Here is a 25,078-nt window from a genome sequence, read left to right on the forward strand (position 1 = left end):
GTTTGACACATTTTTAACCGCGGTAAAATTTTGACGTTTGCAAATAGTCATATATAATACCATGAGTAGTCGAATTATTGTCGATTGATACACTCCATTAATATACGACCAATCAGTATGGTGATTGTTTCTAATTCTAACCAATCAGATGATTTTTCATCTGATTGAAAGCTAGGTAGCTTTTTATCAGCGATAAAAAAAAGCGTAAATTATATAGTGGTCGCAAAATTTACTTTCTATTATTAATCTCTCTAAAATACACTCGATCGTGGTTTTAAATCATTATAATTTACTATAATATACACTTTTAGGCTGTTTCATTTGTTTTAATAACTACGAGTATATATTTGTGCATGTATTTTTCTTGCTAGGGAATATTGTGAGCCGTCTCCCCCCTTTAACTAACCAACTGCAGCTCCATTGAAAATACCATGCACTGTTGTCAAAATATTGAATTAGTAGGTTTTTTTTGTATCAATATACAAAACATCAAGACGATTGGATTTTTTTACATTTACAGAAATTGTAAAGAGCAATTCAAAAAATTTGCGTCATAGTTGGTGGTGATAACGTGTTTATCGTAAACAAATCTCAATAGAGCTTGTCAAATGGACCTGTCAATTTATTTCGAGTTATGAATTATTAAATTATTTATTATTAATTACAGTAAATGCATGGTAAGTTTACAATTAAACTTCATTGCCAACTATGACAATTTTTTAAATTGCTCGATATTATTGAATTTGCAAAACATTATTGACACCCCTAATATTTTATTGATTTTAAAGCAAAATGGTAAATGCATGGCATAAGCATAAGCTTGTCAGTCACGCATCATCCTTTATAATTAACTTATTTTTACGCGGGCCACGTTTAAATTCTTTTAATGATTTTGTGAATATATGAAAGCAAAGAATCATATTTTGCTACATTTTCAAATCACAGGCCGATTTTCTTCATACGCGTATCACATGAACGCACGGAATTGGAAAATTGAATTTTCCTTTTCTAGAAGGTACTCCTTACACAAAAATTCTAGGGCCTGAGCGTTTGATGGAGAACGCCCTAGGGAGTCTGGGGGGCATGTAATACCTTGCAGAGAAAGGGAGCCTTCTGAAAAGCATTTGTCATGGTCAGTTTCAGGAAGCGGTAATCGATTTGTCCTGTACTAAGGGGTATTGCACAACCTCCTTTGCTATGTTCTCTCCCACAATATGTACAAATAGTATGCTTATCATTATTTTCTAGAGTGCCTTGAAATTATCATTTCTTGGAAAATATTCCATACACAAGAGTTCCAAGAGATCAATGTTTTGTGGAGTACCGGGATGGGGTGGGGGGGTATGGAGAACCATTTGTTGATCTTTCCTCAAAAGCAACTGTATGGTACTTTTCAGGAAGAGATAATCGATTTCTCCTGAAAATTAATTCAACCCGAAATGATTGATTAAAGGTAAACATTTCACTTCGATCCAATTTAGAAACCCCAAAAGTTCAATCCCCGAGTCAGATTTCCATATTTGAAATGAGAGCAATATATGCAATCAATTGAATCTGCCCTCTAAATAATAAAACTTTGTGGACAGGGGCGCTTCTCATCAAAATGTATAATAAACTCTTAAATATCCTTATCTAACATGTTATATTTTTCATACCATTTTCATTGCATTGTCTGTAACCGTGTGATTGAGATGTATAGAAGCAGCTTAGTACCTTTCAAAGGTATAATTCTAGCTGGTCCATGGGGAAATTGTTTCAAATTTGTTGGTTTTGTGGTATTTAGTCAAGCAATTATCTAAATTGTCTTGTACTCCAATCGGTATGAAATATTTTGACTGATCCATTTTCCACTGTAGATTATTTCTTAAACCATAGCAGGTAACTATTTTTTTTATTTTAATATTGTTCATTGTACAACCCAATTATGTAAAATTTTGTTGTAAGCTGTAATCACAGTTTTTAAATTGTTATTGTAAAATTAAATGATCATAGTTAATGATAAAGATTATTTTATTACAACCGTTTTGTTTATTTTTGGGGAATAATAAAAGGGTATGCCAATTGCATTCAATGCAACAGCCGCAACAACCTGTTAGGGTTTGGAATTTGTTATGTTTTATTCCAAAACATCATGACATAGGAAATCCCTGTCTACTTCTACACTACATGAATATCAATGTATATTACCAAAGCAAGTGAATTCAATTGAACATTTTGAGAATGGGAAAAAAATGAAACGATCCCCAGACCGCATTCACTGTGCAATTCGCATCTGCTTATGGGAGTAATTAATCAGTCATTTTTTCAAGGGTTTGCAGAGCAACACTACCTGTAGGCCCTGGCGGCGGCACTGTGCATAACGTCTGCGGGGGCAGCTGAAAGCGGTACCTGATGGTCGATTCAACCTGCAGGTCGATTAAGTTGACGGCGTCGATAGGTGTAGAGTCAACTGGATCTTGGATGCTAATATAGTAAGAGACTTGACTGCTTCTTGGAGCAACGCTCACAGACTCCATACTGACCAGTCAATTTTACTGAACATAGCTATTATTCAATGAATACCACTGCAACATGCTCTGATCCCGTGAGAGGCGGGTACCATGTGTCTATTGTGCTAGGGGGAAGGGTACCATTGACAAGAAAACTTGTCAGAGAGAAAGCAATAACGCCTACATTAGGAATTTAAGTAATAATATTCATTCTGCCTCCACCTACAAGTAACAGCGTTGGGAGTTTTTCTTTTAAAAAAACATAAGTCGTTTAGTGCTGCCCTCCCAGCGACTCCAAATGTAATTAAATTCAATTCTCTCAAATTTAAATTTGCAATACTGTATGATATACTTCATATATTTTTTTACATAAAATGCAATAACAATAATTAGAAAGCAGTATTAATATCTGTCTGCACTAAAAACTTATAGTATAAACTGTCTTAATATGAACCCTGTATACTGAGGATTATAGCATTAACCGCAAAATAAATATTAAATATTTTAACATCCAATATTACAATAAAATACACAGTATATTACAAAGAATTTTATACATCCAGTCAGCATAATTACTTGTTTAAACATTTATTGTTCACATTGACAATGTGGAATGTGGCCGATTAACTAAAATTGCAGCAGCTGTTCGTTTTACGTGCCGTTTTATAAAATGCTTTCGACTGAATGCTTAGGCCTTCAGATTTGGCTACAAGATCATCTAATTTTTCACCTCTTTCTAGAACCGCCTCGATCGTGTTATGCTAAAATAGGGAAAGTGAGCGATAGTTACTGAAATGGACGACTTACTAAAATGATTTTGGTCTCGTCTAAGTCTGTTTGAATTTTAGTCATAGCATCCGCCTCTCGCGGATTCTGATATTTCGCCAGGTATGCATTTAGTTGTGGAAAATTAATGTCACGTTCTGATATCGTCGACCAGCTAGATGCGGGAACGGTCTGCGTGAATTCGTCAAGCACCTTTGTGATTAATGTATGTGAAACACGTGGAGGATAATCTTCGTCTGATATAACAACACCTGCTAGACTGTCGCCCCTTACGTAGACATGGCACATGTAATCTACAAAACGATCTTTTGTTTGACAATGTTTGAGATATCATTATTATTTACCTTCCTGTTTTACAGACTGCCGTGCAGCTACATGTGTTCTCTCCGTGATCGTTTTACTTACAAATGCCATAAACTCCTGTATTGATCCTCGTTGAAAAAAGTTAAAGCTTTGCACATCATATGCTGCCTTTAAGCATACTGCACTATCGGGTCCGGTTTTATACAAGACACTCATGGAATATAACTTCACCATTGTACAAAGTTAATTCGTAGTCTTTGGTCCAATCAAAGAATCAAACTATTTGTATTTGACAATTGTAACTGATATTTACAATGTAGGTACATTCAATTAGCTCTTCTCAAATCTATCTAACTGCTGTGAACATTGCTACCGCATACAACTGTGAAGATAGCAACAGCATCTGTAGCTAACTGTGTGACCTTGAACTAATTCGACGTTGCCACTATTAAGCTGGCATACATAAACACTTCAAATCATTGTACACAGTGCGTTGGAGATAAGAGGGTCACCTCACTATCGCTATATGTACTATCCACGAAGTTTTTTAAGAGGTTCGTGGTACTATCCCAAAACGTTGATAACGTCACCAGTTGGTCTCTTAGAATATTCGTAACATTTTCTCACCTATTGCCGACAAATTTTAAGTGAGTTTAAAATCCATGACAGCGATTATTGCGACAATGGTTGCCATGGATTTTAAACTAAGCTCAGCTTAACTTTGTCGTCACAAACGGCCATTAAAATCCTGATTTGAAGTATGCAAACTTAAACGTGGCAACCTCGTCTATTTAATTGATGAAGATTGCACAATGACACACGGCAATCTTCACATCAGTTCTAATCTAACTCGAAGGTTATGTATGACTGTTGTCAAACACAGATGATCCAAGTTTGTACGAATTTTTTTAATTGAATTAATTACAGAATCTCGTGACTAATACGAGAAAAATGGCAAATTCGTGGCGTACTTGGCTGAGCTCCTTTGCAATGACCGTAACTCTTTATAAAGTGTTCAAATATTTGTTTTTCAGAAGAAATAAATCCTACTTTAAAGAAAAGGCAACATTCCTCTCAATATTTCGCAGAAATGTTCACTTTGACCTTTTAGGTTGTTCTCATAACAGGTGCGAGCTCGGGAATTGGGGAATCATTAGCTCACGAATTTTACAAACGGGGATGTAAAGTTGTATTGTGTGCTCGAAGACGTGACGAGTTAGAAAGGGTACACAATGATCTTGTACGAAAGTATCCTCCACTTACAGTTTTACCCATAATTATGACGATGGATTTGACAAATATTGGATCACTTGAGGCAATTGTGGAACAAATTATTGACATTACAGGTCACATTGATATTTTGATCAATAATGGAGGTGTTTCCAATAGGGGTGCCGTTATTGAGACATCGAATGAAGTGTTCATGAATATAATGATGGTGAACTATTTTGGAACGGTAGCCTTAACTAAAGGTGTCTGATCTTTCACTTTGTCTCACTATTTACTGTGCATTTTGCAGCTGTACTTCCACACATGGTTAATAGGAGAGAGGGTCACATTGTTTTTATGAGTTCTGTGCAAGGTTTAATTGCTATACCTCACAGAGCCGCTTACGCAGCTTCTAAACACGCAATACAAGCGTTTAGTGATTCTTTGCGTGCAGAAATTGCACAAGATAACATTAATGTTAGTGTAGTTAGTCCAGGATATGTGAAAACGGCAATCTCCCTAAATGCGCTAACTGGAAGTGGTTTCAAACATGGCAAAGTTGATACCAATACAGACCAGGGGTATTCTCCAGATTATGTCGCGCAAAAAACTGCAGTCGCAATATTGAAAGAGAAAAACGAAATTGTTATTGCGCCTTTGCTACATCGTGCAGTTGTATTGATTAGGTGTAATTTTCCTAGCTTATATTTTCTAATAATGCAACATCGTGTTAAGAACAAAGATTCTTAATTACATTCAATAAACAGTTTTTAATTGAAAATTAATGTTTTTTATTCATGTAACTCGATCTATTTACAGTAACAATGTTGCAACACATTTCTGTTCACTACAATTTGTTAGTTCTGTAAAACCACCTACGTGTTTTTGCTGAAAAATCTATAAATAAATGCATTTTTTAAACCGTCATTGCAGCTACTAAAAAGATGTTTTGGAAGAACGCTATTGAGCTATTACTTTAGGGTATCGTATAATTTATAAGCGCAAAACGCAGCGGCGGCTAATGACACTGTGCAATGTACTATTTTCCTTCTCGTATCATCTTTTCGTACTAATACTACTGGTAAAGCTGCCGACATTGCAGTTACTACCTGCAGTTTAGAAAGTCTTTTTGGATCACGTTCCTCCTATAGATTCCATAAGTAAAGACCACAATTATGCACTAACTCTACGTACCTGATATTTAACACAGTTGTCAAACTGCCAAGATATCGTGTAAAATCCTGTACATAATAGGGAAACGACACCAAATGGAACACACACAATAGGTTTATCTGACCATATTAGTCCTACAGAAAAAAATCAAAAATGATAGACTTTAACAGAGGTTCACCTGTAAGAATTGCTCCTAAGCCGGAAACAACTGCAGTTTTATGTAAACAGTTTCCCATATAAATCCAACGGGCCGTCTCTTCACCTAACTGTGTAGGTTCGATCACAATAATTGAACATTCGGCATCCAAAGCGCGTTCCAATTCCAAAGCAAAGGTTTGAGGAGCGTATTCGCTATCGTAAATCTCCCGTATCACAGCCACGTTAGATGAATACAAAGGCCTGAAACTTGCGACATCACTTTAAGTTGCAAATCATCGAGTTTAAGCCACCTGTCACCTCCTGCATCCATGTTATTAATTTAAAAATGTAGTAGTTTCAAAATATAACCTGCACAATGATTACACTTTGACGTCGATTTAGAATGTTCTAATTTCAGTTTTCATTCATTTTATAACACAAAGGCAAGAAATTTTCATTTAAAAAGTGTTAGAATCAAAAATCTAAACGAAGGGACGTTCGGACGTGCTCCTTTCCCTTATATAAGGAGTTTATTTGAACTATTTTTTGTGTACCATTCCAAATTTTTTATGGGGTCTGTTGACGTTATTATGTTGGCAACAATGGATCACTTTTGTTTTTTCCTATACAGGGCGTTAAAAAAGATAACGTGATCGAAATAGGAATAATAAGTACCTAAATCCAAGGTCTGTACAACATACAGAATTTGCCTGAAGCCTGCTTGAATTTTGAATTTGTTTATATTGATTTATTTAGGGCCAGTGTCTGTTAAAGTTATCTAACGGATAACCTCTTATACCAATACATTTGTTGCTATGGAAACTAAATAAGTAATAACGTATCTATATCAGACTGTATCTTTAATACATATTAAACAATATAATACTATTTGAATAATGATAATGCTCACAAACGCTTAATTTAATAGTTTAGCATGCATTTATATAAACCGCGCACTACACTTATAAAGTTATAACGGGCGATCAAAAATAAGTTGATGTTGAGTCGCCTTTGGGAGTTCAAGTTAAGTATGATTTCCCATGTAAACAAACATTCCAAAGGTGACTCGACAGTAACTCATTTTTGATCGCATAGCAATGGAAAATAGAACGAAATTTGAAAAATTGCAATTATGGCGCGGGTCTTTGACCAAAAATACTTCCGAATATTTCCTCTGTCACTTGAAATCGATACCTAACCCTTTAAAATTTCTGGTTTCCCTGTGAAAAGTTTGAGCTGATAAACACAAATATATTTTATTGTGGAAAGTATAATAGGCGCTACTGCTCCAGGGCACGACCCCCTGTGGTCCTGTGGAACAATTTTGGGGGAGAGTGCCACTCCTAGGAATTTCGTCTGCTTTGATAAATATAACATTTAAAAACAAAAAGGTAGAGTTTCTGCTTGTCTTGTACTGGTTTATTGGATTGGAGGATGAGTTTAGAGTATTATTACAATCACTTTATTTTTTTCTTGTGAAACTGTAAGCTTGAACTGCTCGTGGTCACGTAAATTTACTTGCCTTAGGTATAGGTATGTATATATGTAGTTGCTGAAATATCATCCGCACAGCCAGCCAGCCAGTCAACCAGGCAGACAGCCACAGCTATATCGAATATAAAATATCATTTTTGAAAAAAAATACGCTAAAAAGTTTTACATAGTCTACTATGCGATACATTTAAATCACATTTTTGTTCGAAATGCCAGGGGTTAATTTTTAAATTCACTAAGAAACGATCTGAACGTACTCAAATCCAGAATAGAACAAAAAATTTGAACTCTTTTTTTTTTTTTTTGTTAATAAACAATTCAAAATGTTCACCAGCTCCTAGAATATAGGATAGGGTGGCAAACCCTGATCGGACCCTAAAACGAGTTACGCTACGCCACTGAATATAATATAAGGGGCTTTTTTAGTACCTATTCTAAGTGCCAAAGACACATTCGTGACGATCTTTTGGTAAGTTTTCAGTTTTGATTAGACTTTAGGGAAGCGATCCTTATTTTAAATGTATTCTGTTCACGTTTTGGTTGGGACCTTAGGGTCCTTAGGGATAATAAGATAACTGGAACTGAGCTATCAATAATAAATAATGGGCTACAGCAATGTGCATTGTGTGTTGCCTGATGAATAAACAGCTGCACAAGTGCAACCGTAAGTAGTGCGTGGATTGATAGATGGCGCTCATTGTCTTACTACCATCGCAGTGTGTCATTTACTCCCCCAGCACTCGTATTTTGAATTTAGTGTTGTTGACGTTGCGTTTGTAGTAGGTGCTTGTGCATCGAAGGGAACTTTCGGTGTTTTAAGCCTTTAATATCAATTGAAACAGGTGTTAATGTGTATATTTTAAAAGTGCGAGCGAAATGTAATCGCGATGACTTCGCGTCCATCATCCCATTACTTCGCATGTAAAGCAGTCAAAGAAGATGGTTGACATGTGTGTGGTGTGTTTCTCGTGCGTGTAACATGTCCCAATGTAGAAAATTTGCACCTAACATCTTCAACAAATCGAAATGCTCAAACTGCTTTCGACAGAAAGAGGAGCACTCGGCCGAAGCTTTGGAATGCAACCGGGTGAGTCCCGCTATAAATTCCTCCTATACATGCAGTCCTGCTCGTATGAGTATGATGAATGAAACCTTTTTTTTTTTGTTTTGATTTGGAGCATTTTTCCATTTACTGCCCAATTTTTTACGCCGCGCCACTTGTTTTGATAAATGCGCAGTCAGCGGCGGCGGCGCTTAATTACTTTTCAAATTTCCTACCTACATTATAGGTTGATTTCGGATGATAATGAGGTTTTGTTTTTGTGTTGCCGACAAAACCTTGACTGCAACCTTGTCGTGACCCCCGTCAAATTGAATGATGAGGATGCAGTGTCTTTTTTTCTCTGATTCAAATAAAATTAATGGCCAACTTCAAGAAAACTTGTGACCAAAAGAGTACATAAATCACATATGAGCGGAGTATCATTTAACAACCTTGTAACTTTTTATGTTTGTTAAACGTAGTGTAAATTACACGAGTTAAATCGAGCACAAATAATGGGATTTTTATGTATAACGCTCAAGGTGTATCAGTTGTACATGCTTCCTGAAAAATCTAGTCTAGTGGCGTAGTAAATTCAGGAACAAAATAGGTCCTAAAGTAGATTCTTGCGGAACACCATCAATAATGATTTCTTATCTAAGTGTAATTAGTGTTGCTATTTGTGTATAGCACTTCTATTAGTAAAACTATTTACATTGATTATTAATTGGTATAATTACAATTAACAGTTTACCTTTAAGCAAATAATTTCGCAAATAACATAAATACAATTATTGGTTAACCTTCACGCAGTGTGCATATCTGATATCGAAACTGTATTAAAACAGGGAGATAGAAAGCAAGCCCGAGTTTTCTTTGAAATTGTGACGCTATAGGTAAGCAGTAATAATCTTAAGTGTCGTGAACAATTACAAAATTGATTAAACCACGCTATGTGAAAGTTGTCAGCGCATAAAAATAATTGAAACAACTCGCTCCACTAGAGTAAGTACATGCGATCAAAAATAAATTGCTATCGAGTCACCTTTGGAATTTTTGTTTACATGGGGAATCGTACTTGACTTGAACTTGCAAAGGCGGCTCGACAGCAACTAAAGCTAAAGTCGATTAGTGGTCTGCTAGGCGGATCGTACACAAGAGACACCAAGGAAATTCGAGCACATAAAGGCCTCTCATTCTAGTCGCCTCTGATTGCACTTCACTTTTCTGGTTACTTAACTCCAGCCCTCCTTTCAACCTTTGCCTAGCATTTTCATGTAAAATTTAAGCTCAGGTTTGGAAAAAGAATGATTTGTCTAAGTCGACGATTTCTTTAATAAACTATAATGTCAGTTAGTGAAGTGATGACAGACGACAGCTTTTTTTAAACCCCCCATCCTCAGCTTGCAATGGTCGTCTGGGAACCGGACAAGATCTTCAAAATCCTACTGATCAAATGAAAGCTGCAAAATGCATGGCTAAAACAAGAGGTAAATTTACAGAAATTCGTAACAAATGCCTTACATGCAAAGAAAGCTGTTGTTATCGCTTTTGTCTATCGTGTATCTCTGTGTATATTATGTACCTAGTGTCCTGTTAAATAGTAAATAATTCACTAACTCAATCGTTGAATTATATAAAGGTACCTATCTTTCAACGACTCAATTTTCAATCTTTTTTTGATATGTACCTACCAAGATATAGAGCTTCAAAAATGGACAGAATTTTCGAAACTGGTACCTTTTGGTAAGTATTAAGCGCGGTATTAAGTAACCTCGTAATAACCTATTCATGTTGTTTCAGGAATTTTTATTTTACATATTGTTAGTTTCATTCTCGGTTTAATCCGATATTTTAAACAATAACTGCCATATTTTTTTAATTGCGCGGTTGCCACATTTGGTCGATCTCAAATAGGAATGTGGAAATTTAATAAAAATGGACCAATTAGTGGATATCTCACTTGTTTTTAAAATATTGTGTTTATTTTTTCTAAATTCTATTTAAATACCTTTTTTCTTAAAAATCAAAACCTTTTTTTACAAATTTAAAAAAAACGACCCCCTCCCCTCACATATGAAACAAATTCATAAAAAAATTATTTTATCTTTAAATTTTAACTACTAGTTAATACCGAGGTTAATACTAAACTCTAATATAATACTATAGGTACCGAGATAGGTACTCTTGCTCTCGGTATTTGCTAGAAAATAAAAAATGCGAGAGAAAATGTGTTCGATAGGTATTCTCGCACCATAATAATAATAATAATAATAATAATGTGTTTATTTCCACCAAATTAAAAAAATGGAAACCACAGGGGTTATCGGTTCAGTTGCTGCACAGGCAGGTTCTGATCTTCCACCGACTCCCTGAATACAATTAGAATTAACATAATCAAGTAATGCTTATAACTGAGTAATATAATAAAAAGGAAAATATGAAATAGTAATAAATGCACATAGGAGTAACTAAATGAGAGTGAGATGAAAAGAGATTGAGTAATATACTAAGAAAAGCGGACAAAGAGACGAGAGACAAGTTAAACAAGATAGATATGAATGACAATCTACAACGTACGTACAGAGTCATGGGCTAATATTTGACGCAATTTAATTTTGAAATACTGCGGAGAAAGGGGCTTAATCAAATCTGGAACAGAGGAATATACTTTAAAAATATTATAACTAAAAGATCTCTTGTACATTTCGGTGTGATGAGAGGGTGGAGTAATCCCACCTCTAAACCGTAAATTTAAGTTGTGAACATCGGTTCTAAAAGATATTTTGCGGTATAAATATGGAGGAGATTTGTTCCAGATAATTTTATGATACATACAGACACGCCGCAGTAAGCAGTCGCCTATCCCTCATGCTGAACCAGCGTAATTCTTTTAATTTGGAAGATACTCGATCAAACTTCCTAAGACCAAATACTAGTCTAATACAGGAGTTTTGTACTCGCTGTATTCTTGCAGACATATCCTGAGTGATGCACGGACCGTAGACTTGCGAACAGTAATTAAAGTGGCTTAGTACCAGCGCGTTACAGAGTTGAGCTTTTAAAGTTTGGGACAAGTACTGCCTATGGGGAAAGATACATTTTAAATTTGCATATGCTCTTTGGATGTAGCTAGTGAGTAATTTGTTGTATCTAAACGAATTGTCTATCATTATTCCTAAATTTTTTGCTTCCTCCTTTAGTGCAACAGCTTTGTCGCCAATTCTGAATTTTACCAAATGTTTCAAGTCGGTGACTTTCTGCTTGTTACCAAACAACATGACTGCCGATTTTAGAGGATTGAGAACCAGCGAGTGCTCCAATGAAGCCCTTTCAATAGCCTTAAGGTCACTTTGAATCAGATTTAGCGCTTCGTGTAAATGTTCACTTTTAAAGGAGTGGTACAACTGCATGTCGTCTGCATACATGTGAACTAGACACGTCTTAGGAACTGATGTATAAAACAAAGTATATATAGTGAACAATAAGGGGCCAAGAATATACCCTTGCGGCACACCCCTAGATAGTTCCCTGTACCCAGATGACTTACCCATTAAAGTAACGCACTGTGACCTGCCCGTTAGGTAGCTATGAAGTAATGAGGTAGCATTAGGAGAAAGACCTGTAGCACGTAAGATGGAAATTGCAGTTTGGTGATTAATTGTATCGAATGCTCTACTGAAATCCAAGAGTAGCAATATGGACATCTTGTTCTCATCGTTAGCTTTCAGTAAATCATCCGTAACATTTAGTAGTGCAGTGGTGCAGCTATAACCAGGCCGAAACCCTGATTGATTGTCAGGGAGAATGTTATTCTGGGTCAAGTAACAACGTAGTTGGCCGTCCACTACCTTTTCGAAAACTTTTGACAGTACGGGCAGTAGACTGATTGGGCGTCAGTCGCTGAATTTGTCTGCTTTAGCCATAGGGCGTTTTGCGCAAGGTGTACCATCCTGTTCGACAACCAACTCTAACTTTTGATTTTTTGTGGTGTAGGACGGACATTGCTAATTAATAATAAAAATACTACTCAATGCAGTCCGTAGGCTACTTTTTTTTACGAACCTTAATAAAAAAATAGAGTTGATGATGATTTCTCCGAAACGAAACGTTGTATTGAAAATCTCTTAACGCTGTCTTGTGGAGCCCAAAAAGTGGCGATGAGGAAGTATTTTTTTTGTGTCAGGTCTATATAACAAAGAAAAAAATACAAAATCGGCAAATTTCGGGTTTTCGGGAATATCTTCGGACGTACGGAATTTACGGTTTTTCTTTACAGCATGATAATTCCTCTTTGCATCTTTTCTCTGTTTTGACCATCGTCGTACCTTCTGCTTCTTTGGTTTCGGAGGTCCCCATGATTCTTATCTTGAACACAGTGTATACTTTGGCTGTCTGTATGTCTTCCTAAACCGTTTACCTAATTACAATGAAACATTGGGGAATGTTGGACCGTATGCCCGCGATTTAGTAAAACATTTCCCGAAATTCCACGGAAACAGAAAAAACGGAATTTTTGCAGTCGAAACGGCGGCGGATAGGCGCTTGACATTTGAACATAGGTTTCTTTTGAATCTCGTCCTTTGTGATGTGTCTGTTGACCTTTACAGCCTCTTCAAGCAAGCAATGCACTCTTCCGTATAATCTTCACGTTGGATTGGGGTGGTCGCATCCTCCCGACCACATTTTGATTGTAATGTTCTTACGTAAGTTTTTTTTTCTATAATTCAGTACAGCAAGAAAAATTGACCTGGCTAGCTCCAGGGCAGTAAAATAAACCTCTCAAAAGAGGGCGAAAAGACCACTTAACATTGATACAAAATAAAATATGGACAACACTTTATTTACACCTTAATTTTACACAATCTGGTTTTGATAATTGTCACCATTTAATTCAAATTCCAGGATTGACTCCCAAAAATGAGATCAGAGCAATTTTTATTTTATCAGCGCAAACAAAATATTAATTAACGTTCTTAGTAAACACGCTGATCAAAATGTGTTGGAAAATCGTATGAAAAGAACAGATTACATACGTGTTTTTACACTGTACAAGATGGAGCCTTGAACGCCTTGATGTGGATTAGCAAATTTCCCCAAATTCTTATCTGCAACAGCTATTGTGCGAGCGGCCGTGTTACTTATTGATAAGCGGACTGCATTCCCGTAAACAGATGTACGTGATTAATTGATCGCAACGATTTTGCTCTGCTTGTTGAATTTTCGATGATAGACGAAATTAAATGGCCCATAAACCATTCATCCAAGATGAATTAAATTAAATTTCAAAGTATACAATAAAAAAAAACCCTAAAAAATTTAAATTCAAAATTTGAAAACTAATTTAAAAAAAGGCATACCTTTAATTCAAAGGGTTATAATAAACGTCCGTGGTTCTTTATTGACCTTCAAAGATTCCACGCTTAACTCCCAAAATTAGGATATACAAATTGTAATTATGTAGAATAGTTAACTCAAATCCTCCAACAACTTCGGAGAGACACCAATATCAATAATGCGTCTATTTTTAAAGATCAACTATTCTAGCGAAGAAAAATTTAACGGCCAGCTTTTTCGAATATTTTCGTAGTAATCATCTACGTTACCGATAATGCATAAGAGCGAACATAATCGTTAAGGATCGTCTAAAATCGATCGATTATTTGAAATAAATACGTAACAATGTAGCTGAAAATAATTTCTTAATAATTAAGCACATGCATAAAAGATGATTTCAAGACGTCTCCCAAAAATTAGATCAATTTTATTGTTGAAAATATCGACAGTTTTAGTTACAATTTCACCACTTTAAATGATTTAATCATATGTATCCTGGGACTTACTTAATTCACCACAAATCCAACGTAGTTATTTCGTTAACGCTTAATGAGGAATTTTTTTTCCAATCAGTTCATTTATTTTCGCCTTCGCATGAAGCAGTGGCGTACCTAGGCCTTTTTAGGGGGGGCTACAGCCCCCCCCAATCCTGTATCCAGCCCCCCTTTATATATTTCAAAGTTTTTATTATAAGCGTCTTTCGGTGCGCTTAATGTTTTTAATGGTAAATTTCTGACAACCGCAATACCGCTTACATTGTGCAGTTGTATGCGCTGCAGGGCTGCAAGTGCCCTATATCCCTTTCGATGTCGGGGACCGTGCATTTCTTTTCCGTCTGCTCGATGCGACGCACGGTACGCGTAGGTCTGCCCGTCGGTGGCTCTCCGCACCTCAGTGGTCGTAGTCACTTGAGTCACTGCGTTTGCATTTTGCGAGGCATTTTGGTTTCTGTATGGGTGTATGTAGAATGAGCGTGCTAGAAAAACGTGAATCTAACCTACAAACTGATTGTAAATATACTTATTCAGCGATGAGTTTATTCAATTGGTTAATTACGAAAACCAACCGTGAACTAGGAAACATGGCAATTCAAGTAAATCTGCTAGTTCCAATGCTACAAGTGGTAAAGCAATAAAACAAGTGTGAACTTGGTGCTAAAAATAGTAACGGTGGCAATAGAGACATTTTGGTCGACGGCGCGTCTTAAACTGTACAGCTTTGACTTTGCAGTTCAATTGTAGAGCGTTGGGCTATAAATCCGGAGGTCGGGTGTTCGAACTTGGGCTGAGGTAAGAATTTTTCATCTGTCACAGCGATGGGAGTTTCCTTAGACCTGTTTCAAGCATTCTGCCGGCTACTCCAAATTAGGTTTTCCTAGTTCGTAAGGTAAATATCGGAGTACTATAGAACAACTTAAGACCTTCTGCAGGGGCACCTCTAAAAAGCATTATGCGGGTCACTCTGTAATTGTCGAGGGCCCTGAACAAAAGAGGAATAATAAATAAATAAATAAAAGAGGAAGAGACAGCAATCGGCAGGTACATTTCCAATTTTCCCTACATTGTCGTATTGTGCAGAATCGCACGACTTTTTTTCTACTTTGATATCATAATGCCTTCATTATGACACCGAAAACAGTATAATAATGACCTTTATCATTAAACTTCAAATTCCCAGCGCTACGCCAACGCTAGGAGGCTCAGCCCTCCCAATGCTACAACCCTAGCTACGCCACTGGCATGAAATCTTTCTGTATTTACGTATCAAATTTCAAAATTACGGCAAATTTTATACAACTTAGCTTTTCCCAAACTGCTCTTGTTGATTCGAAAAATATAATTTGAGTTAGAATTCCAGTAGGTACAAAACTCGATCTTTGCACGGAACCTCGCACGGAACATTTTAATGTTATGTCTCCATTTTTAACCTGCGCTCTCTTTATGGCTGAGAAACTACATCTATCTGTTACAATATCTCCACTTTTAATTACAAGGGTAAATGTTTCACACCCACTATGGCGAATTAACTTAAAAATGGCGATGTCGAAATTTTCTATTCGTTAGTGACCCTTGCGCCAACCCCAAACTCCCTACGCTCTACCAACTTCACCAAAATGAGAGATGGTGGGAAGAGCACAAAATCTAGTTCATGAGCATCAAGTGAATGTGTTTTGCCATTTCCCCGACGAAATTGGTGAATTACTGAAAAAATTTCCCCAAATTTGGGCATCATCCTGAACTGATTAGGAACTTACTGCACTATAATGGGGCAATGAGCTTTCTTTCCAATACTGAGATCGTGGACGGATAAATGGAAAAGCTGTATTTTTTGAAAAATTTACGAACAATGGGCGATTCATTAAAAAAAAGCATATAAGTCGGAACATGAAAGAGGTCTGAAATTGGTGAATTTTCAAAATCGTCCATAACTCAAAAACGAAGTTGGCCATGAAAACTTTGAGTTTTACAAAACCGTAAGTCTATCTTCGATAATAGAGCAACTCCGGTTTGCTATCGAAATTTGAACATCCTGTAGAAACTCTCAATAGATAAATGTAAATGTGTATTGTGGTTTGTCAAACAAAATAGACCATAATTACTTATAGTGTTTTTTTCCAAAACTTCTTAAGCAAAACCCAATGCAGCAATTGACAATGAGGACCTAAACGCTCTTGAATTCTCCACTAATGGCCGCAATAAGTAAACGAAACTTGCACCTACTCGACTTTCATTTATTCGAAGCCATTACAAAGATCGCTTCCTTATGCGGCCATAAACTATTTAGAAGAATGCAACTTTTAATTGCAATATTAAAACACGAGGAAGCGCCTTAACTACGTAACTAAATATCTATAATTTGCAACGTTCGAACGAGTTCCGCGCTACTGAAACTGCAATTGGATGGAATTCAACATGAAGTTATTTCAATGAATTTCCGCAGTTACATAAATCATAGAAATTACAAACGCGCCACACCTTATTTTAGAAATAGTTGGCTAATCTTCTCGGAATTGCCGGCGCGCACCTGTTTTTGATATCGCCGATATTTGCTCAAAATGATGACCTCGATGCAGAATAAATAATAATTCGCGGTGGACGAGTTGTTTTAAGGTCTTGATGAATGTCAAAAAAATATGACCATATAAGCTACTCGGACTGGGATGGATATTTACAGACGTGAGGATTTGTCTCAAGGTTTTTTTGGCGTGAAAATTATGTGTTAGATTACCGAAATTTGGTGCCATATTTCAGGAAGATTTAGAGAGTCGTAAAATCTTGGCAGCGACAAGATTTTTTATATAAAATCGTGATAAATTGACGTATTCGGTTGTTCACCGTTAGATGGTTATTTGTTAATAAAACAGGCGCGACCTTGCGAAGGTCTAAAGGCAAACGAAATCAATATCTCAGCTTTTGGTACTGTTAAACAACGGGTCTTCGACGTATTAATTTTTAATCGGTTTTGTTATTCACGTAGGAGGCGCCACTTAATCGAACCGGAAGCTACATATTCCTAATAATAATATGTATGTGCCCTTTTTCTGTGGCAGAACTGATGATTACACCTACTCAAATCTACTACGCTTGCCGTAGCATAAAATGTAGGTAGTCGCTTATTTTCTTCAATAATTAATGCACACATACTCGCTATTTGCGCCTTTTGCATAATTCAATTGTTTGCTTAGTGTAATTTCCGATTGTCTGCCAATCGGGAACGTGCCGTCATAGTCACAAAACCGAAACGACTGACACAGGCACATTATAACAATTTTAATTACGTGAACAGGAAGTTCATTAATATTTGTGCGAATCATAGATATGTAATGCCTATTGAGTCCAGTGAATCTATCCCCCTTCAAATTAAATTTCTGTCGATGAAAATAGAATAATTCTGATCATTAACATATAAAAAAAATATGCATCTCCGAAAATGACCACAAATCAGGTAAACTAATTAAAAACAATTGAAAGTTCACAATGCGTCTAACACTGATAGTTCCACTTTAGCTGAACCAATCAAAGAAAACAAATACCATTTTGTAGAGAAATTGATTGTTTTTAAATTTGAAGGAGTCGATGTCGTAGAGTCCCTATTTTTTATGTAAAAAATTGTTGAAACTTTTTCCAACGCCGATTACAGCAAAACATCAGCTGATGCACACGCCGCCGCCTCGATTTGAGGGAGCGCTGCGAAATAAATTTAAATGCACCAATGGACGTTCAGTTACCTTTCGATCGACGCAATCAGCTGACGCTTTAGCGTTCGTTTATGCGTTCTGGACACTTTTTTTTTTTGCTATAAAGCGTTCTTATTGGTACACCTGAAAAAGTATTCGTATCGCGTTTTTTTGTCAAAATTTCATCAAATGTCAACGTTTTACATCACTTTAAGCAACTTTTAAGGAATAACATTTTTCTCCGTCTGTATGTATGTGCTTATGTTGGTAGTTTTCCGAGGTAACGGCTCGACGGATTCGGTTCAAACTTTGAATATGTCGAGGAATATGTATATTAGACATACGGAAACGGAAAATAACGGGCCGGATTTTTGAGAAAAAATTTTGGATCGCCGCAACGGCATCGAACTTTTTTCTTTCAAAAAGTAACCTACAATTTTTATTAGGGTATTCGAAAGACCTTATTTTACTGTGCACAACCTACAAAAACGGTGCCAGGTTGTATTACAAAAATCTGCAAAAAATGTCAAAGTTAAAAAACTAAAATTTTTTTCGCCAAAATCGAGGTCAAAACCTAATTAATTCTAATTAGCAATTACAATTATTAATTATATGATGCCTTGTGGCATTAAAATAAAAAAAAAATAAATGCAAAAATTAAATAAAAGAGAGAGGTGTTACCAAGCTGTCACCCATCCAAGTACAGACCGCGTGCGACATTGCTTTTGGGGCTTTGAGCACTTTTTAAAAGATCGAAATTTTCGTATGCTTGATGGAAGTGCGTCCACATCGCAGAAGGAAAATGCGTTGAGTCCTGTGTTAAGAATAAGAAAAAGATGCACAAAACAATTGAAGGAATCTAAAACAAAGCAATTTTTAATTATGTACCAATAAAAAATTTGGGAGGGCAGGGGGGAAGATACTTTCTCCAGGTGTTAGCTTTTTCTAAGTCTGTACGAGCCCACGATCCGTCATCTTTGCGAATAGGGGAATAGGGCTCTCCAAAGCGAATAATCATTTTCGGGTGTATTTGATAGATTTTCTAGATATTCCTTGAAAGAGTTATTTTTTTGATTCTTAATTGTAGTTTTTTATTCCTGTAAGTGACATCGAAACGGGCATTTTTCTACGAAAAATCTGCTATCGTCATTGGTAGACTTCTTATCTTGTTTTTAGCGAATTTTCCAACTCTTGTTGGAAGGCGTTATTATGCCCACTTTCTCCGTCCATCTGTGGCCGCAACTACTACAGTTTCAATATATTTAGTTCGTTTTTTTTATAATATATATAGCTCTGGCACCTGAACCAATACAAGGACAAACATCGCATATTGCAAACATCGCAGACTGTGCAATGGTGACTTTCTTATTTATAGATTTTTCGGATCGGAAGCATATTTCAATCAATATCCAAAGAGATGGTAAGCTCATAAAATCGATTTGTATGGGGGAAAATCGGACCAATTATGGAGCACATTGAGAAGCCGATGGCCACAAATGATGTATGATTCGCGATTCGGAAGTAACTGTTGGTGTCATTGTAGCCGTTGTAGCAAATCCCATATTAAATCACCAAAGTTGAAGCTGAATCCGAAATATCTAGGAGTGTGGCTTTGATTTTGACACAATTTCAGATCTTACACCGCACGGAAACAACAACGACTGTTGCCTATTGATCTTGAGCAAAGACCTGAATTTTGACATTCGTATCTTCATCCAATTCAACGAGATTCAACAGGAACATAATTTGGACAGATGAGGTCCATATTAGTAGGCACAACGAGCAGTAGTGATCAGATGCCAATCCTCATCGAACCGTCTATAGTCAAACTCGGGGACGATTTGGGTTTAGCGTGTGGTGTGCACTCTTTCGGAATTGAATTATGAGATTTTCACAAAGATATCATGATATCATAAACCGGCGTCGAGGACTTTCTGGGTGATCTTCGCTTGCTAGAGAGAAATAATATCATGTTTCAACAAGACGGTGCACCAACTCATAACTCGAGAATAGTTACGGAACTGAGTTTCAAGAAAATTAGTGGCCACCGCGTTCACCTGACTTAACACCACTTGATTTCTTCCTTTAATATTAATACAATAAAATAAACATGTGACAGTGATATTGTCAAACAAACATTTAAAAACCGCCAACTACGATATTTCATATTTGACACCTTGAATAATAAATCTATATAAATAAAAATGAATGTTTGTATGTCTCTTATGCCTGCCTAAACCGTTCATCCGATTGCGATGAAACTTTGGAGAATAGTTGGACGCAAGGTTGGACGTATGTCCGAGAAGGTTTCTATATAATAAAAAAAATTTCCGTCAGTCTGTACGTATGAATGTCCCTTATGCTCGCCTAAACCCTTCATCCGATTGCGACTAAACTTTGGGGGTTAGACAGAAGTCTGTGCTTGCGTTATCGAAACATGTGATGCTCTAAGTCTAAGGCAAGCAAATAGGAAACTCTTTTCTTAAAAATGAAAGCAAAGAATAGCACGCAAAGGATGCAAACGTTACTAATTAATTTAGGAAAATAATCGTCAAGATATAAAATATAAATTCGTACCTACCTACCCTACATCTGCAGCTGCTTTAAAAACATCTCCGCAAATTCTATTTATAAAAAGGCATTTGCAATGACTGCAAAATTCTTTCCAACCTGTGCCTCTGAGGACGACCCAACATACAATTAAGCCATAAATGGATTAAATTTACCAAATTTTGAAGAAGTAATTTAAGATTTACTATAAACTACAGTAGATAGGACGAGGTACTCATTGGTACGGGCTTTCTCTCACTGGGAAAGAGTATACAAGATAAGGATGTCTATCATGGAGATCGAAACCATAGAAGATACGATGATGGTCAAATCAGAGAAAAGATGGGCAATTAAACCATTATTATCGTGCTTTAGAGAAAACAAACAAATTCGGATTACTTCCGAAGATATGGCAGAAAAACCGAAATTTGCCGATTTTATGTTTATTTTTTGCTGGTGTTATTTGAACAGATACAACAAGAAAGACAAAAGACACGTTCTCATTGCCACTTTTTGAACTCAAGACAGCACCCGCGCACAACTTGCGAGCATACCTATCGGATAAATTCCTGGAAAATGTTCGATACGTATGCTTGCACGATTAAGACGTTGTGCCCGGGTGCATCAGCCTGTTGAAACCAATAATTTCCAACTTTTTATTTGTGTGACGTACATAGTTGTATTCGTAATAAAGAGTGCTACTAAATAGAGTGTGTACTTTTTCCACGGGCCATATAAAAAAGTATAGTTTCTGATAATTTCTCCGAAACAAAATGTTGTATTCCAACGGTACCTACTCAAAAAGGGGCATTGTGAAAGTTTTTTTGGGAACAAGAAAACGGCAGTTCTAGGTTCTAATGTAAACCCGAGTGTCTTCACAAAGTTGATGATCGAGTCCAATACTCCACCGAATTACTTCCGCTCCGACTAGAACCAGCAGGATTATATTGTGCCAGTAGAAAGGTCAAATGACCGCAACTTACAACGCCACCTGAACCACTGACTTCATTACTTCTTTCAGGGTAAAACCCTCTATCGAAGCAATTCTTGCAGAATATTCAACTGATGTGTATTCCAAATGACATCATTTTTTGGTGCAAATATAATTCGGGAAAGGGGTTTCAATCCAAATTGTAAGGTATTATATGTTTTCTGGAACCAACATCATACACATCCATCCCAACATGTAACTACGAATACGAAAATTATAAACACCCGTGCGAAGCGGGATCGGGCAGCTAGTTATCTATAAAATACAATGTGAAAAGAAGAATTTAACGCATTGAACTCGTTTATGATATTTTTTGAAAAGAGAAAAACAGCTCATGCTAGTAAAGACATCATCAACTACACTTTATATTTAAAGAAATAAAACTTTGTGCTGAAAATGAAAAATTGACATTTGTTTTGACAACATTTCATAGTATCTTAAGAACGTGTAAACACATTTCCTATAACGTAATGAACAAAGAAGTTATATAGGCTTTTATTTAACAATGGAAAAATTCAACTGTTGCCTCTCGTTTTGCCTGAAACTATAAAATAAAAGGTAGTAAACCAGTTTGTTTTTCGGCATCGAGTTTATTATCTAAAAATGAAAAAAAGGTTTTGCCTTAACATGAGTAACGATAGCGCATTTTGAATTGATCAGTACCTACTTCACGAAAAGTTATAAATCGTATACTATTTATGTATGCAAAGGAAAATAAGTTATGGCATAAATATTCTTATGAATAAGACTTAGCAATATGCTATATGCTTGTCTTTACTAGAAGTGTCTGTGGTTAAAATTTCATATCTATAAGTAAGTTGACTTTGCGCAGTTTTCGCATGCGCAAATTAATCATCAAGATTTCTCTGGGCTCAAATACCAAAGCTATAAGCTACCGAAAACAAAAAGAACGAACTAAATATCTTGAAAATGTCTTCGATACCACCGAGGATACCACTGTATAACGTATACTAACGACCAAATTCGACCACCCTGTACATTTAATCTTTAATTTGCCAAATAAAAAAGTCTATGTTTTGCGATGTTTTGCATATTTTTACATGTTTATCACATAAAATATAAAAAATCAGTTTTTATTGCTAACTTCGCACGGTTATAAAGCTTATGTGGAAAATCTCTTGAAAATAATTATGTTTTCGTTCATAATAATAATAATAATAATAACCATTTATTTACATTCTTGTTGTAACAGAAACCTATAACCTATGTATAATAATGTAAATGTAAAAAAAAATGTCCAAAATGAAAATAACTAAAATATCATTTTTAGCGTCCTTAGGTGTAACGACTAAGTTAAAAACTTGTTGTCACTACACCCCAAGGTGTACGTAGATAATAACGCTTTTTGAACCGATCACAAGTTGAGAGTGATAAAAAACAAAGAGTTAGGGTAGAGTATCCGTTATAATAAATAAATCTGTGATTCAAGATGGGAGAAATTATTGTGGAGAAGTTCTTTAATAAATTTGATAAACGCATGATATGAAATTGTTAAAGGGAGAGATAAATTTGTGTAGATTAATAGGTAATTATATAGCTTTTGAGTATAATACAAGAAGTAACATTGACCAACTTTTTTCCGTATTTTTAAATTATACGCCAAATTCTTTATTTTTGTCCTTGTATCGTAATTGTGTTGGGGAAAATTTAACTTAAGCCTATTAACATTTTTATATATAAATCGAGATACCGAGAGAAGATATAGTTGATTTATTGTAAAAAGGTTGGTGTCCTTGAATAACAATTGAGAAGGGTAACGTGCATGTTTTTTAGACATAATTTTGATTATTAGCTTCTGTGCTACCTCTAACTTATTTAAGTATTTGTGAGCTGCCCCACCCCACGCTAACAAACCATATCCCAGCACAGATTGCACAAAGCCGTAATAAACAACTTTTAATGAATTTTCATTGCAGAACCGTTTTAACTTTCTAAACAGATAGACATATCTCCTTAGTTTAATCACAAGTTGTGTAATATGATGGTCCCATCTTAGGTGTTTGTCAATGGTAACACCAAGATATTTGATGTGGTCCCTTTGAGATATACTTAGAGCACAACTACAATTAATCTGAGAGCAATCTGATTCATGGATTTTTATGTCATCATCTATTGTTTGAGATTTGTAAGAGTGAAAGGGAATATACAGAGTTTTGGTGTAGTTGAGAGACAGCAAGTTTTGGTTTAGATAACGTACGAGTACAGACAAGTAACACGATGTGGATTGTTTGACTTGTTCCCAAGTATCTCCCACCACGTACAGTACAGTGTCGTCCGCATAAGAGACTATAGTAGCTCGTTCAAAACGTAAATTAATTATGTCGTTTATGTATAATAAGAACAGAACGGGACCTAGGATGGAACCTTGGGGAACTCCACTTACCACTTGTTTGGGACTACTTAGGGTACCATTGATTACAACCACTTGCTCTCTATCCGCAACAAAACATTTCAGTAACGACAAACACACTCCACGAATCCCGTATAATTCCAACTTTTCAAATAGGATGGAGTGTGAAAATATAGTTTTTAGCTCGGTTTTTAGCGTAGGCTACCTCGTTCACTGGCATAGGTGGTGGTGCCCTTCGTTCCCCTTTCAGCTATATCGAGTCTGAAATGGAAGCACATCGACTATCACCCCGAAACGGTGGCGCGCGATTCTTCTGGAATATACCCATTAAAAACTGATTAATGAAAGATTTCCGAAAATATAAGTTTGGCGTGGGAAAGCGTTTGTGTCAATATTTAAATTACTAGAAAATTTAATTGTTTAACAGGTAATCTGTCGAAAAAAAGCAATAAAACCGCCAAACAGTTTACTTAAGACCGGGAAGTGTATATGGTAAGGTGTGCGGTAAGTAATTTAAATATCGACACCTGCTAAATTGTCTTATGTTAATCTTAACATGTTCGCGTAAAGCTTTCTTTCACAAATTGAGGGACAACGACACCGTAAAATTAAAGCGGCGAGTTTATAAAGACATAACAGTCACTATAAGCCTGTAAATCACGAGTACTTTCTAATTCATACACAGTTGCGTCTACCGTTTGCGGGTAAAAAAATCTCAATTTCACTACATTGCGAACGCAATATACGTATGCTGTTGAAGTTCAGGTTCTGTGGTAATTGAAGACTTCTTTCTTGGCTTGGTCATCGAACCGACCGACAGAGTAATGCCCATCATATGATCCATACAACACTAGGAAATGGTAGGCTTACTATAACTACTTAACCAAGAAGAAATCATCCATCACTACTCGCCTTTTAAATTATAGTGGTACATGAAAGGAGTGCATGTCGTACGGCGGGCATAATCACCGTAGACATGTGGGAAAAAAGCGTTATTCTGTTCGAAATGTGGTTTTGG

At 36.1% G+C, this 25,078-nt stretch overlaps 4 protein-coding genes across 4 annotated transcripts in view; 2 read left to right on the forward strand and 2 right to left on the reverse strand.

The window, feature by feature from the left end:
- Positions 1-3,004: 3,004 nt before the first annotated feature.
- LOC116180342 (synaptobrevin homolog YKT6) lies at positions 3,005-3,969 on the reverse strand. The gene is made up of 3 exons (XM_031500282.1): positions 3,620-3,969; positions 3,297-3,568; positions 3,005-3,250 (listed from the first exon to the last, which is right to left on the reverse strand). Exons 1-3 carry the CDS (start codon positions 3,810-3,812, stop codon positions 3,113-3,115), a joined length of 603 nt encoding a protein of 200 aa, XP_031356142.1. The 5' UTR covers positions 3,813-3,969; the 3' UTR covers positions 3,005-3,112.
- Positions 3,970-4,410: 441 nt separating this feature from the next.
- On the forward strand, positions 4,411-5,568 carry LOC116180333 (dehydrogenase/reductase SDR family protein 7-like). Its single transcript, XM_031500272.1, has 3 exons — positions 4,411-4,640; positions 4,690-5,050; positions 5,098-5,568. Exons 1-3 carry the CDS (start codon positions 4,530-4,532, stop codon positions 5,535-5,537), a joined length of 912 nt encoding a protein of 303 aa, XP_031356132.1. The 5' UTR covers positions 4,411-4,529; the 3' UTR covers positions 5,538-5,568.
- LOC116180349 (transmembrane protein 11-B, mitochondrial) lies at positions 5,562-6,661 on the reverse strand. Its single transcript, XM_031500296.1, has 4 exons — positions 6,410-6,661; positions 6,139-6,359; positions 5,982-6,094; positions 5,562-5,932 (listed from the first exon to the last, which is right to left on the reverse strand). The coding sequence occupies exons 1-4, from the start codon at positions 6,427-6,429 to the stop codon at positions 5,759-5,761; spliced, it is 528 nt and encodes a 175-aa protein (XP_031356156.1). The 5' UTR covers positions 6,430-6,661; the 3' UTR covers positions 5,562-5,758.
- A 1,676-nt stretch (positions 6,662-8,337) lies between these two features.
- The window catches only part of LOC116181279 (protein outspread-like), a 73,247-nt gene continuing 56,506 nt past the window's right edge, over positions 8,338-25,078 (forward strand). The window contains exon 1 of the mRNA XM_031501592.1: positions 8,338-8,679. Coding sequence (XP_031357452.1) covers positions 8,572-8,679 — 108 coding nt within the window. The 5' untranslated portion in view covers positions 8,338-8,571. The remainder of the gene's footprint in view (positions 8,680-25,078) is intronic.

Source organism: Photinus pyralis, unplaced genomic scaffold, assembly GCF_008802855.1.
Source record: "Photinus pyralis isolate 1611_PpyrPB1 unplaced genomic scaffold, Ppyr1.3 Ppyr1.4_LG1, whole genome shotgun sequence".
NCBI classification, from domain to species: domain Eukaryota; kingdom Metazoa; phylum Arthropoda; class Insecta; order Coleoptera; family Lampyridae; genus Photinus; species Photinus pyralis.